Source organism: Balaenoptera physalus (genome assembly GCF_965194825.1).
Source record: "Balaenoptera physalus genome assembly, chromosome: 20".
Taxonomy (NCBI): Eukaryota; Metazoa; Chordata; class Mammalia; order Artiodactyla; family Balaenopteridae; genus Balaenoptera; species Balaenoptera physalus.
Window position 1 is genome coordinate 21,068,418 of NC_138901.1, and position 14,971 is coordinate 21,083,388.

Genomic DNA, 14,971 nt, shown 5'->3' on the forward strand with positions numbered 1-14,971 from the left:
GCTCTGACAGCGAGAAGCGGATCTAGATAGTACAAGATTACAGACACAGCTAAACAGACTGGAGCCAGGCTGCCTGACTTAGAATCCCAGCTCCACAATTTACCAGCTACGTGACCTTAGACCAGTCACTGTGTGTGTGTGTGTGTTTTTCCATTTCTAAATGGGGATGATAACAATACCCCACCCCCACTCCCCACTCCCCACCGAGGCAAGTGAGGCCCACTTAAACCCAAGGTCCTCTCTCTGTCTCTTTCCCTCCCTGGTTCCCTCCTGTCCTCTGGAACTCATCCTATGTAACTGCCTTCGGAGAATACAATCCAACACAGATCCTTTTAGAAAAGCAGGTTTATTGGTCGGGCTGCTCACCAGGACACAGCAACACGAGAGGCTCCCCAGAGCCCACAGGAAACTGTATCTGCCCACAACTCAGGCCCCTTCAGCCCATCAGCACCAAGGGACCTTGTCCCACAATCCCCATCCTCCCTCAGCCAACGTGTCTCCAACCATCCAGAAGAGAGAAGGGAACCAAGAGGAAAAAAAAAAAAGCAAAGCTTTGTATTGTAAAAAAGATGTGTCCCCAGGCTCCCTCCCTCCACCCCTTAAAAACAATTAGCTGCAATTCTATAATGCAGAGCAGAGAAGATAAAGCAGAGGAGGTAGGGGGCGAACGAGGGAGGCTTCAGCCCTCCTCTTCCGGCTGTGACTTGGGGGTGAGGGGGTCTGTCCTTGCTTCTGACAAGCCGCCGTTACTGGGGAGGGACAGGGGGACTAAAGTGTCCTGAGGAGAACCTGATCAGAAATCAGCCTTTTGGACTGGAAGCAGCACCCCTCCCACCACAGAGAGTCAGGAGAGGAACCCACAAGGCCAAGGAAGTCTTGGCAAGTTCTGCAGCTTTATTATAACTAGCTCTAGGGAAGGAACTTGAGAAGAAACTGCCAGGAGTGAGCCAAGTCTGGGCTGCTCTACACACAGGAATTCTACACTCTCCTCCCCTCCCCTCCAGCTCTCAGCTTGGTGGCCTGGCCTTTAGCACCTAGTTCTTTTCCCCCCCCGTCCATCTCCCTCCTAACTACCAGCTCTCCGCAGCCTGGTGCTGCCCTCTTCTGGGACCCTAATTTTCTGGGCTTTGAGAAATGGGCTGCCCCTGGAGCACCATGCCCAGTGGAGGCATGGGCTGAGGCTTACCTCTCTCTTCTTTGGATCTCGGATTTCTCACATTGCCCTCCCTTCTTATCCTGAAAATGGTCCTGCTGTCCTCGGAGAACCCCAGTAAGATGGGATTCTTGTGCTGTGTTTCTCACGCTGCTAATGGACATTCTCTTTTCACCCATTTCCACCTTCTACTATTTCCTGTTCTCTTTCAAAACCATAGCCATGTGCTCCTGAGTGCAGATGCATAAACCGTAAGTGCCCCCCCCCCCCCGCCACCCGCTCCCCAAGGGCTCTGCCTGGCTCCAGCCTTCCTTATTGGGACCTTTTGCAGATACAGCCTGTACAAGACCCTCATCCAGGGTCACGGCTCACTCTGCCCTCTCTCTCCCGACACTGCCCCAGATGCTCCCCAAAGCTGCTTTCACATCCTTCCAGTATGGGGTCTCCCATGTGAGCAAGGGGCCTCTTCAAGATTCACTCTTCCCTTTCATGGTAATTTTGGCTTTGAAGCCGCCAGGGATCAGGATGAGAAAGAAGAGCTCAGTGAGCAGGAATGACAGCAGCTGGGTGTGAGTGTTACGGAGAAGTGGGGGGAAGGCAGCTTGCCCAAGGGGGGCCCAATCATGGAAACGACAGCAAGTTCCTCTAGGATCCCCGACTTGGATCCCCAGGACGTGCATCACCGCCCTCTGCATTTCCACCCAGCATATGCCTAAACTGGGGCTGTCCATGGTGCAGGCTGCCTCCCCCTCCCGTCTTAACAGCCGTAAGACTCGGAGGGGTGCTACTTGAGGGGAGGTGTTCTCAATTTAGAAATATCCCAGCCCGTTTGGGGCCGAGAGAGAATGCGACAGAGAAAGTTCAGAGAGAGAAAGGAATCGGGGCGGGGGCGGGGAGAGGCGGGGCGGCGCGGCCTCCCGGGCACAGCCCGGCGCCCCGCTCAGTCGCTGTCGCTCTTGTCCACCAGCACGGCGTCCGACTCCTCGGTGATCTCCAGCAGCGTATGCACGTCGGGGCTGCTCCCGCGCAGCAGGTCGGCCGCCTCGCCGCGCTCCGCGCCGCCCTCCTCTTCGTCGGCGCCTACCTCCACCATCTCGGTGGCCTTCAGCACCTCTACCTCGCCCCCGCGGATCTTCTTGACGTGGAAGGTAAATGGCGGCACCCTGTAGACCGCCGTCTTGGAGCGCGCGTAGACCACGTGATCGGGCGTGAAGGACTTCCGCAGCTTGTCTCGCGAGGTCTTAAGCTTCTCCCGCCGTTCGGCGGGGACGAGGCGCGTGCCCAGCTTGTTCATGCGCTTCTCCAGAGTGTGCCGCGTCTTCTCCAGGTTCTCCTTGGTCTTGAGGCGGGTCCTCTCCAGGTTCTCGCGGGTGCGCACCTTGGTCTTCTCCATCTTCTCCTTGGAGAAGGCCTTCTTGAAGTCGTCCACGCGCCGCAGGCCGCTGCGCTTGATGCGCTCGGCGCGCGACTCCTCGATGACCTCCTCCACCTCCACCGCCTCGTCCGACGACAGCTCGAGCACCGCTGCGTCCTCCTCGGGCTGCTCGCCCTCGGCCAGCTCGTCGCCTTCCTTCTCGGGCAGCGCCTCCGACTCTTTCAGGGACTTGCCGATGCTCACTTTGGCCGGCAGTTTCACTTCATCCTAAAGGGAGATCAGAGCGAACAGATGAGGGGGCAGAGCCGGAGAACTGGGCGGGGACTTGGGGGGACGCCGGGCGAAGAACCCGGGGCTGGACGGTGGCACCCGTGATCCTGCGGAGTGCGTGGTACCCGTGAAATCGGCCTGGACTTGCTCGCCGTTGTATCCCCAGCGCCTGGCACAGAGCTGGACACCTCGTGGGCGCTCAAGAAATATGTATTGAATGAATAGTAACTATACAGACAGGGCGAGGAGGGAACCGAGCTTCGGATCGGAGTCTGGCCTGTGTTTTCGCACTTAAGTATCTCTGCGGCCCTCCAGCCGTCTCCTTGAGCCCTGCGACTACCCATTTTAAACCAGTCCTTACCCTTTGCGTCCCAGGGACCACAACTTAACTTTGGAAATGGGCAGAGCGCCCTCTGGTGCACTGGGCCCCACACTGCCCAAGCCAGGCCAAAAACCAAAGGGCAGTCTGTTTAGGTTGAGGGGTACGGGTAGGGGGATGAGCTCACAGCCAATCTCAGGCGGCCCCCAAGTAGGGTAACTTGAAGGCAAGTTTACCATAAAGGGAGTGCGTTTCCCAGACTTCGTATCATTTCAGAAGAACCAGTATTAGGGAAGCAGAGCTGTGGCCCTATCTCCCTCCCCCGCCTCATACTGTTTGGCTCCACCAGTGGACATTCTCCACCCTCATGTAGAAATTGAGGAAAGAGGAAGAAGCTGGCTGGGAGCCAAGGACATGTTTTCTTCCCAACCTGGACGTTTCTTCTGGTTCTGACGTCCCTGCCTTGGAATGGAAGGGAGAGATTGCTTTTCCATTCTTGCTCTTTTCCCCCTAAACAGGAGCTCAAGGGACCAGGAGTAGGAGGGCAAGAGATCCTGGAGCTCAGAGCCAGTTCTTCCCTCTTCCCCTGGGAACGCCTAGCACCAGCACTGTTTTCCATTCCGGGAAGATTTTCCAAGATCCTGACTCTGGACCAACATTTCAGAATCTCAGGATCACCTCTCACCAGAAGGTAGGGGAGATTGAGCACAGACAGGAAAAGGGGACATAACCCAGAATGTAAACAGGCTCTCCTCTTTGGCCCAGACTCTCTTTAGGGACTTCATACAAAGGAATGATAGGCAGTAGTTTTTCTAAAGGGTTTTCTGAAGATTGTTTCGCAGAATTGTAAGAAAACCGCATCTGAGAAAAATGAGGCAACACGAGCTGACCCGTTCCATAAACACACACACGCGCACGCACATACACATATACGTTGGCTGCTTGGTATCTCTGTACCACCTGCTACAGAAATTCCTTCCCCAGCCCCCAACCTCTTTCCTCTTCCCTCCCATCCACATCCCCACAGAGTTTCCTGGTTTACATTGAAAACTAGGAACACCTCCTCCCAACTTCCTTCCCTCCCTGTCAATATTATTAGCAGGGACAAAGAGGGAATGCTGGCTCCACCTCTTCTCCCAAACTGGGCACCGGCTCTGCTGGGCACCAAGCCACCTCAAGCTCTCGTTACTCAACTACATCTCCCAGCAGGCAAGGTCACCAGGGCTCAGGGCATGCTGGGACTTGTAGTCTCCACCTGCCACAGCTGGCTGGGTACTATCATGGGCATCCTGTGGCAGTCTGTCCATCCTCTGCTTCTTATCACTCATGGAGGCATTGAATGGGTGTTTTCCTTGCTCTGAGTGTAGGAGGGTCCCAATCTCTCTTAGCAGTCCCTCTGATTCCCAGTTGTACCCTTTGGGTCTCCCTTTTGCAACCACTTCTCCCTGCCTGCTACCCGAGCACTCTCTCTTACACACCATTTTAGGACTCTCTATCATCTAAACTCCTGGCTACTTCTTCATCCATCTCCACCCAGAATTTACCGGCAGCCCTAGTATCAAAAAATGTCAGCTCTGATCTCTCCTTCACAGCCTCCTAGTCTAAAAACCCACCCACGCTCCCCGACGTTTGAAGGAGAATGCCTCCTTTCACTAAGCTCAGACTATGTGGATGAATTAAGGGAAGGATTAAGTGTGATGGGTGGGAAATAGTCAGGAAACAGTCCCTGCTGCTGGAAAACAGATCCACATTGTCTCCCTGCCCCACCCCAGCACCCCTGATTCTCCCCTCTGCTCCACTGCAACCCCTAAAGGCTGAGCTGGCTGGTTTTCCTGGCCTCTGGCTTCCTAGATAAAGGTCTCTGCCAGCTGAATTTGAATGTGAACAAGGCTGGGGAGAGAGTTCCAGACTTCTTGTAGCCAATCGTGTCTTCCTAGTGCCTGGTGAAAGGTCTCAAATACAACATCAGGGAGCAATCCCAGTGAGGGGAGGTTTATTCCTGGATATGGGGTTGTCTCCCCCCAGTCCAGAAAGGTACTTGGAAGCCATTCATTGTAGGCTTCCTCCAGAGTGATGGCTTACACCAGAGGAGCTGCCTTCTTGGTGGAAGGTCAGGGGATAGGGGAAGAAACTGTTTGACCTAAGTCCCGGATAATATCCAGTGGATTGGCGCTGGAGAGGGTATACCACCATGACTTTAGCTTTTCGCCTCCATTAATGGATTTTGTCTTTTCTCCCCGTTTCCAAGCCAGGTTTCCCCTATGACTCACAGCTTTGGAGTGCTGTCTTGGGCCCACCCAGTTGGCCTGTTGCTACAACAACCAGCAACACAATCCCAAAGCACCTCCCCCAACCCTGGGCACAGAGGCCGGGCACCCCTGTGCCACCCCTACTTCCCTGGCAGAGCTCCTAAGCTAAAGGAGGGGCCTCAGGGTGGCAAGGGGGGAGAGCTCTGTTTGTTCTGTTTCTACATTTTTATTAAACAAAACCACCAGTCCCAACAGGCTTGGTTTCCAGAGTTACCTTTAATGACCAGGTCTGAACAAAAGCATGCACAGCTTCCCCTGCCCCCCACCAAGCACACACAGCTCCCCGACCCAGGAAAGCACCAGTCCAGGATGAATTTTAGAGGAGCCCCAGGATGGCTCCCAGCCCCTTCCTCTCCACTCCCTAACCCCGCTATATAAACTTAAGATTCTCTGGCTTAGGAAGATTTTTATATAATTATAATTTAATTGAGCACCTACTATTTGCCTGGTCCTTGGCCAGGCACTTCACGTTTGTCAGGGAGAAGGGACAAGTGTCATATGGCTCTGGGTAGAGCCTCTCTTGACTTAGTTCTGTCTCCAACCACTGCCTGCGAATGGCCAGAGAAGACATTGGAGAGGTCATTCAGAGACCCAGGATCTGGATCTGCTCGGAGACCATGTTAGAGGAGGGTGCAGATGGAGAGAGGTGAAAGAGAGGGCAGTCTTAAAAACTCAGGACCTCCACTTTACGTTGCTAGGACAAGGGGGTGAAAGACACTAAAGGTAGAAGGGTCCTTCTTTTCTGCTATAGCATGATTCTCAACAGGGGGCATGCTGCCCCCAAGTGGGCGGAAATTGGTTCTTGCGGGGGAGGGCACGAATCTTAGATATTGCAATAGTTTGTGGTGCTCCAAAGAGTCCTGATATGTAGTATATCTGTAGTGTTAAAATTTCATGGGAAATAGATAAGTAATAAGAACCTGTTGTATAAAATAAATAAAATAAAATAAAATTCAAATAAAAAAAAATTTCATGGGGGAGAGGACAATTAGGGGAAAAAAATGTCTAAAAGGACTCCTTAGGAGAATGATCATATTAAACAAACAAAAAAAAAAGGTTGAGAAACACTGCCATAGGGAGGCCAGAGCCAGTGAAAATGTACCCCCTTCTGGCCTCTCTGAGTTGGCAGCTTTTGGGTGCCCCACCCAAGGCAGGATCTGGCAAACATAAGGGATCTCTTTGCAAAACATTTTCTAAAAAAAACTGGAAAAAAATAAGTGTCAATATTTTCCCGAACTATAGAGAGGGGGTGGAGAGGGCACAGAACAGACCCCAGGCCTGGGCTTCATGAGGGCCCTCTCCAAAGAGGCTTGGGGCCAAACTGGTCTGTCCCTGAGGCGAAGGCAGAGGGGGAGGGGAGGGGGAATCAGAAGTGTGGGCAGTTGCAGGCTATCTCATGCAGGCAGCAGTGGGTGCAGCTCAGGTGTGGTGTCTGGAGCGTCTACTGTTAAGACAGAAACCAAGACGTAGGGAATGGCCCTTCCCATCACCTCCCACCCCATCGCCTGAACTCCCCATAATGAGAGAGTGTTTTCACAATACCCATCACCCAGTCACAAGGGGCAGTGGCTTGGAAGAGACCAGCCACCCTGGACTGGCCACTGCTAAGCAGTGAGCTGGTGGTGGACTGGGGGTGTGACACCCCATGCCCATGGCCCCATGTGACCCAGGAGACCCTAAGTGCCCCCACCGGCTGTTGGCTCCTCTGGGGTGGGCAGAGGCCCAGGCTGTGGGTAATAGGGCAGGGTCCTAGGTGTCTGGTCAAAGGGTGGGAGCTCAGGCACTGTCTCAGGCTTCAGGTCAAAAGGCTCAGTCTCAGGCAGAAGGTCAAAAGGCACGATCTTGGGTGTGGCCAGGTCTGAGGGTACATTCAGCTTCTTCTTGGGCTAAGATGAGGAAAAGGGGTTTAAGTGGGGCTTGGGATGGGTGCAGACAGAGTTGGGAGGAGGAGGCCTTGGTTGGCATGCAGAGTTGGGGCTGGTGAGTAGAGGGCAGGGGAGCACACAAGGATTAAGATGGAAAGACACCACAGTTTAAATGCTTCAACAAGAGCCGAAAGGGGAGGGACAAACCCAGGCCCATGAATTAATAACCACAATTTAATCAGAACCCCCTCCCTGCCTCCCTCTAGAATCTTCCCCAGTCCCATCCTTGGCCTCCTACCTTCTACCCCGACCCAGCTGTGGTCGTGGGATGATGCTGTTGGAGGTTGCAGTGATGGGGAAAAGAAGCTGCTGGGGGCGGGGAGTTTACTAAGAGGCCACTTGTTAGACTCCAACTGGGGAGTCTCCGAGGAGTAAAAGAGAAGGCAGACAGCTTCACTGTCTTGAGTCAGATGCTGCTGATCCCAGTTATTCCCCAGGGCAGGGTGGGCACGGGTGCCGCCCCGGATAAGGAGAGGGAGAGGCATGGAAGAGGGACATCCTGGCTATTTCCCTTTGGCCACATCCCCACCTCCTGCCTCCCTTGCCACCCATCCCCCCACCCACTTATAGGCCATCAGACACCCAGATGCACAGAGAAATCAGGATCAAAAACCAAGCTATTGATATTTTTGGGAATTCCCTGGCAGTCCAGTAATTAGGGCTCTGCACTTCCATTGCAGGGGGCATGGGTTCGATCTCTGGTTGGGGAATTAAGATCCTGCATGCCGCGCAGTACGGCCAAAAAAACCCCCCAAAACCAAGCTATTTTTACAACCAGTGGGCCTATGTCCTGAGGCACCCAGCAGCAGCTCCCAACTCTCCCTCCTGAGTGGCTGAGCTGCCACTGTTGCTTTGGACAATCAGGAGAAGTCAGGGGAGAGGGATATTTAGGGGCACTACCAGACTCCAGCGACAACAGTGTTGAGTAAGGTGTGTAGCCACAAACACCCAAAGCAGCAGGTGCCCACCTTCCCTGTAGGATACAGGGAGAAGGGGGGAGTGGCAGGGAGGCTGAGGAGAAAGGAGCCAATGTGGTCCTCTCTTAGCCAGGGGACACCCCTGCTGGCCAGGGAGCTCTACTCCTTATACCCTGCACCCCTCTCCTCCACTGCCATTGGTGACCACACATTGCCTCTGCTTCAGCACTATGAGGCTGAGCAGCTAATGGCCACCAACCTTAGCCACTCAGCTAACACTGCGCACGCGTGCGCGCACACACACACACACACACACACAGCAGCCCCAGTGCCAGGACTGTGCAACTATCTCCGTCAGAGAATGAAGGAGCCAGAACTAGCTTAGGGCTAGCCTCCTCCCTGATTTCTGCTGCACAGCCCGGGAACAGAAGGGGGAGGCCAGGAACAGAAAGTGTAGCAGAAGAAGGGGTACACCTGGGCTCTTGCCCCAGCTTTGACCCCCAATCACTTGAATGACAGTAGGCAAGTGACTTCCCCTCTCTGGGCCTCAGCTTCCTCCACTACAAAATAAAAGAGCCGAAGGTGATTATATCCAAGGCATCTTCCAGCTCAAAAAGTCTACAGTGACAGAATGATGAAATATTCACAATGGTATGGTTCAAAACAATAGAACAAACCACCACTCATCTCTGCAGTTGGTTGCCTAGCAACAATATTCCCTTTCCCTATCAGTTGCCCACTCTGTGCCATCTCCTCCCTTTTTGATTTTGACCTTTACAATAGTCAGACTTTATTTGCTTTAAAAAAAAAAATCAGAGGGAAGAGTATGATTTCCTTTGGTCTTAGGAATACGCCTAAGAATATGCTCCCATGCTCCCTGCTTTGGATCCAGTGAACAGGAAAAACAACCCAAAGCTAGCTCTTTGGAGCAAGGGTATGATAAACACTCTCTCTGCTAGGCCACCGGGGTAGGGGGTGAGAGGGACCAGAGCCCCAAGTTGGGAAGAATTTTGGACAAAAGTGTGGGGTTCTTCTGGAACCAGATAGCGCTGATTTGCTTTGAGTCCAGGAAGGAGCTATAGGTTGGGTTAGGATTTGAGGAGGAGAAGCCAGCAGGCCCTCATTCCAGTCCTGGTATCCTCCCTTTTAATGCCCATGAGCCACCTAAGCCCTTAAATGCTTCCTGGTCCTGTCCTCAAGCACTTGGAGCAGGTCTGATGGGTCCATGGGTAGGACCCATGCCTCATCAAAACTGCCTCATCAAAACTACTTCGGAAAATGTTTAGCCTCCCTTTCTGGATTCTAAAAGAACCCTAACAATATCCAAATTAGTCGTCATCTGGGAGAATGGGCTCCTTAATGACCACAGCTCCTCCTATTTGCATGGTGCCCACAGTCGGCCTGATCTTCCCAGCAGTTCTCAGTCCACTACCCCTAGCTACTAGCAGAATTCACTTCTCTCGTTCACTAGCTGTTGCCTAATGAGGTGTCGCCTGACAGGATGGGATGCCAAACTGCTAGTTTTCGTTTAGGAGACAGGAAGGGAAATGCCAAAGAAGGACAGTAATGACTCAGAAGTGGGTTCAAGGTGAGGGCCCTGATAGCCTGTGATGGGAACGGCTGAATTTCATGTGTGTGTGTATGTGTGTGTGTCTGTGTGTCTGTGTAGGGAGGTGTCAAATGCAAACTTAACCCGTGAAATCATTATGTCTAGCAGTTCCCTGAATCTGGGTGGAGTCACACAAGGGATTCCTTCCTTTATCCCGCAGGAAGAAGGTGTGGGAGGCCAGATGGCTTGATCCCACAGCTGGGGCCTTCCCACCCTTTCATGCTCCCTCCACCTCACCCCCCTTTGCCACATCACCACCTCCCACATCTGCAGTGGGGAATACCGTACCACCTCCCCTGCTCCCACACTGGAAAACTCACATCATCCCAGGAGGCCTTTTTCCAGATCTCTCTGCCTGGCCACCCAAACATCCTACCCCCTCAGCCTGAGTTTATCGTAAATGTTGCTGCCCCCAATCTTCCCTATTAGGTCTGCCAAGGCCCAGAGCTATTTTTACCTCATTCTCTTCCCAGGCCTGCAGATCTCAGGCAGGAGCAGCCTCCAACTTCCTCCAGCAGCTGAATACCCCACCCCCTCGCCCCCACCTGGAACATCTGCTCTGCAACTCAGGGAAGATTCCCTGTTGCTGGAATCTTCTCCTTACCTCTGAGCTCCTCTGTGGGTTGGGACCACTTTAGGTATTAGTTATTTCTCCTGTGGTTTGGGGGCTCAGGGTCCCCAGCTTGAGCCATTCCTTCTCCCTCAACTCTCTGTCTCCCACTGGCCTTGATGCAGTCAAAGCCACCCTGTGATTAGACCCCCTCCCCACGGCAGATACACAATATACAGACACACAATCCGTGCCAACTGCCAGAGGCAGTAACAGAGACACGCCATTGGCCTCTGCATAGAAGTCTCTCTCCATATCTGTCCTCTCAGAATCTCCATCTTTGACATAAGGAGGTTTACCTCCAGGCTGAGAATTTTCCCAGGCTCTGCAGTCTGGGACATTTCAAGTGAGAAGGGTCACCCATCCAAGCCCTACATGGCTCCTCTCTACCACACCAGGCTCTGGAGAAAAGACAGAGCTGGCTTGCTGCCCCACACCCCTGCCCTGTTCTCCTTCCTTTGATGTACCCCAGCACTAGGCAGTTCTCTTTAAAAGTCACACACACACACACACACACACACCCATCCTACTTCCTCGGAGCAGTTAAATTAATTCTGGGCAAATATTTTCTATCAGATAGTGCTATATGAGGGAAGCAAACTGCTTAAAGGCCAAGTACCTCTCAGGAGGAGTCCCTGGGCGCCAGCGGGTTGGGGGAGCGCCACTTCAGCCTCTGTCCCACCACCACCTCCTCAGATAAGTGTCAGCTCACGTGTGTCTACTGCCCCCAAACTTGTCCCAGTCTGCATTTCTCTTAGCTCCACCACACTGACCAAGCCAAGGACCTCACCGCATCCCTGATGGTCACTCAGAACCCAGCGTACCAGGGCCTCTGAGCAGTCAGTGAAACCACAGCTTCCTGATAGAGGTCCTCTCCCTGGGGGGATGTGGGAAATCTGGCCTTCTTTTCTTTCCATTCCCTTCGGGAGGGGCAGGAAGGGGAAGAGGGGACATAGACTAACCCTTCCACCCCCACGATCTCACCTCCTTGGGTGGGAACATCAACCAGGCCCGCGGGAGGCAGAGAGGAGGCGAGGCTGGGCACATTCCCACGCCATCAAAGATCACGGAGTGCTCGGCTCAGACCCACCCTTAATGGGATTGGGGAGGCAGAGTGGAGAGGAGCAGCAGTGCTGAGATTCCCAGGTTTACGTGGGGTTAGGATACAAAAACTCCATTTTCATCCAGGCGGGAGGAATGGGGAGAGGTGTAAAGGAAGCAACAAGCTGTCTGGGCGGAGCCTGGGGCGCGCCAGCCTCCCGCCGCCTGTCCTCCAGCTCCTCGGCCGCCCCCGCAGGCATGCGGGGTGACTCACCGCGCCCAGATCGCGGGGCCCCGGGTGTGGGGGGCTGTCCCCTCCCCTCCACCAGCCTCTCTAGCACTCCTCAGGCCGCGGGCCACCACCCTCCCGCCGGCTGCTTCCAACAGGCTGAGGGTACAGGCACGCCGCGGGCTAGGGTGTCCCCAAGGGCCGAAAGTGCCGCGAGGCGGGAGCAGATCACAGCGAGGGGGTGGCGTAGGCGGCCTAGGCTGATGCGGGGTCCGCGGGGGCGTGCTGGCAGTCGCGTCCCTCGCCTGGCGCAGCCCCCGCGGTGCGTGCCTGAGCCCTGAATCACCCGCTATATCGGGCGGGCAGAGTCGGAGGCCCCAAACACGGGCCGCGCCGCCAGTGTCTGCTTACAGCGGGCCCTAACGGCCGCCAGGCACCCCGGCTCTCCCCAAAACTTCCTCCAAGTAGGAAAACTTTTGACAGAGCCATGTCGGGAGCGATCTGCGAGGGGCAGTGTCCCCGAGTCCAACCCCCTAACTCGGTTCCGCTATGCGTTTGACACCGGAGGGAGGGGCTGGGTGAGGGAGCGCAGGATGCAGAGCGCGCCCCTCTGTGCGCTCCAGGAGCCCGCCGCCCACTCCACTCCACCCCAGGAACTCTCGCTGGAAGGAGGGCGGGTCCCCCGAGCCGGGCCAGGCTGGCGGGAGAGCCGCGCCTCGCGTAGGTCCCCCGACCCCAAGCCCCAGGCGGGGGACGGCGGGCCTCTGGGCGCGGTCCGCCCGCCAGCTCACCTGGTAGATCATGACTTTAAAGTTGCGGCGCCGCAGCAGCTCGGCCTCGTTGACCTCCAGCTTCTTGATCTGGCCGGCCTGGCGTTCCAGGCTGCCGCGCACGGTCTTTACGTTGACGCTGACCTTGCGCACCTTCTCTAGCAACTTGCTCACGGTGTTGCTGGTGGTGGCGTGTGCCTTGCCCAGCTTGCTCAACTCCCCCTGTATGCTCTGCACGGCGCCCTCCATCTCCGCCTGCCGCTCCTCCAGCTGGGCTTGGGTCAGCTGGATCTGGTCGACGGCGCCGATGATTTTGTCCAGAAGGCTCAGTACCATCACGCCGTTCACCTGGTCCGATTTGATCAGCTCCTCAGAGCCGGCCCCCGACGGCTCCTCCGCCGCCGGAGCCCCCATGGTGGAGGACCCCTGGTCCCCGGCGTCGGGGTACCCGGGAAGCGGCTGCTCGATGATGTGGAGCTGGGTGTCCTCCATGGCTGCCCGGAGCCGTGCGGGGCCGGCCGGGTGGAGCTGGAGCTGAAGCGGGAGACCCGGAGAAGAGGAAGAGCGGGAGGGGGCAGAGAGAGAGAGAGCGGATAGCGGAGGAAATTCGAGCCGCGTCCGTGCGCACCGGGATGGCGGCCAGAACTGTGGGGCGGGGGATCGGTGAGTTGCCCGGCTCCCAGGCCAAACCCCGGAGTCTCGTCGCCCATTGGCTGGCTCGGCCCCAGAAAGGGAGGGACCGGGGCAGAAGGGGAGACCGATGCTGGGGAAGGGGGGGCGACCCAGGGGGACCCAAGAGCCGAGCGCCCCACCCTTCCCAGGATGGTTGGAATAGTTGGAGCGGGAGACTAGGGCCTCCGCTGGTAGCGGAGGCGGCGGGAGCGGGACTGGGGCGGAGGAATGTGAGCTGCGGTAGGGAAACAGGTCCTAGAGTGTTGCTCTACTTTTCCCTCTCGCTCTTTTCGCTCACCGGCTAACCCACCTCCCCCTTTTTAAGTTCTAGATTAGGTCATCAGGTGGGACAGGATATCCTGAAGTTACGTGCAAAATATCGTAGTATTTGCCTGTGCCCAGTTTTTGAGAGGGAAAGGATCCATGGCTTCCACAATCTTTTCGTAGGGGCCTCTAACTACCCACCCCACGAAGTTACCCACCACTGTTCTAAAAGGTTGGGGGTCGTTTGCGGAAGGGAAGGGAGAACTTAAGTTAGAGTCACGGCGGTGGTAAGGGGCCGCCAAGCTCCTCTAGGTTCCTCTTAGAATTATTCTAACAGAGGAGCATTAAGATGGGCAATAAAGTAAAAACTAAAGCTTTTTACTCACTAAAAATCACCTTTCCCTGTGTTTCCGCCTGCCCCAGAGACCTGGCTGACGCTAACCTCAGAGAGTAGGATTGGGGGTCACCCGTCTCTCTGGAGCCCAGAGACTCGCGCTCAGCAATCTGAGCTATCAAACGCCACCTGCTCACTTGACGGACCAGAAACGGAGGTCCTGGAGAGGGCAAATGACTTGCCAGGAGGTTACCAGCAAGTTAGCGTTGGCTTGGCACTCAAACCAGGTGTCAGGACTCCTCTCTTGCACTTTCCACCTTAGCAGGCTGTATCTTTCACTGGGACAGAGAGGAGCAGACGCTCACCCGTAAGTGCAGCCAGCCTGTGGACCTAAGGCTTAGCTGCAAACATATTTTCAACCATGATGGGTACCGAGGAGCAGGCATTTCTGAGCAGGATCAAGAAGGGCCCTTAGCTCAGAAGTCCGGGGGAGAGAGAGTGCCTATTCTCCCCCATTTTGCTCTCTCCCACAGCACTGGAGCTGTGAGTTCCCTGAAGCAGCACCAGCTCCCTTTCCCCCAGAAAAGCTGCAAACCTTTTCCCTGGTTAGGAAACCAACCTTGGGTTTCCCCAGCTGGATAGATGATGGTCTTGGCAAAAGGTCAGTTCTAGTCTGGCATGCATTATCATTAGGCAGAGTGAAAAACTGCTTGGTGGGGACCCTGGGCCCTATTAATCCAGTCAGGGAAGCCACCAACCCAGAAAGGTGCTGAAGAGCTCACTGCCTGGGATAGCGTGGGATCATCCGGAATAGTCCCAACAGCTATTGAACAAAATATTTCCCCTGACACTTCAATAGCTGTTTCCACAGAAACAAGTGGCTTTCTTATCTGAGATTCAAATAGAATGAACTGGTATATAAAATCACATTTATTTATATACTAGAACTGACAGATTGCCAATTTATTTTAGAATTTGAGAGAAAATGTGTTTTAGCAGTTTAAGTTCCTTCCACTGAAGATTGATAAGACTTCTAGAGAGGAAGAAGAGTGACAGTAGAGAACCTTACTGGACCTTCATAAGGTTCTTTTTAAAATTGATTAGATTATTTTCATAGGTGACACATAAGGTACAAATTGCAAATAGCACACAAAGAAATATAGTGAAAAGAAGT

The 14,971-nt window shown here is 54.6% G+C and overlaps 1 protein-coding gene across 2 annotated transcripts; it reads right to left on the bottom strand.

Annotated features, from left to right (window-relative positions):
• Positions 1 to 330: 330 nt before the first annotated feature.
• CAVIN1 (caveolae associated protein 1) lies at positions 331 to 13,205 on the bottom strand. Of its 2 annotated transcripts, none has more exons than XM_082440606.1 (2): positions 12,549 to 13,194; positions 331 to 2,795 (listed from the first exon to the last, which is right to left on the bottom strand). In XM_082440606.1, exons 1-2 carry the CDS (start codon positions 13,017 to 13,019, stop codon positions 2,094 to 2,096), a joined length of 1,173 nt encoding a protein of 390 aa, XP_082296732.1. In that variant the 5' UTR covers positions 13,020 to 13,194; the 3' UTR covers positions 331 to 2,093. The 2 variants fall into 2 exon arrangements, with proteins under 2 accessions (XP_082296732.1, XP_082296733.1); XM_082440607.1 differs by lacking the exon at positions 331 to 2,795 and adding an exon at positions 5,624 to 7,312 and having other exon boundaries at positions 12,549 to 13,205.
• Positions 13,206 to 14,971: the final 1,766 nt, after the last annotated feature.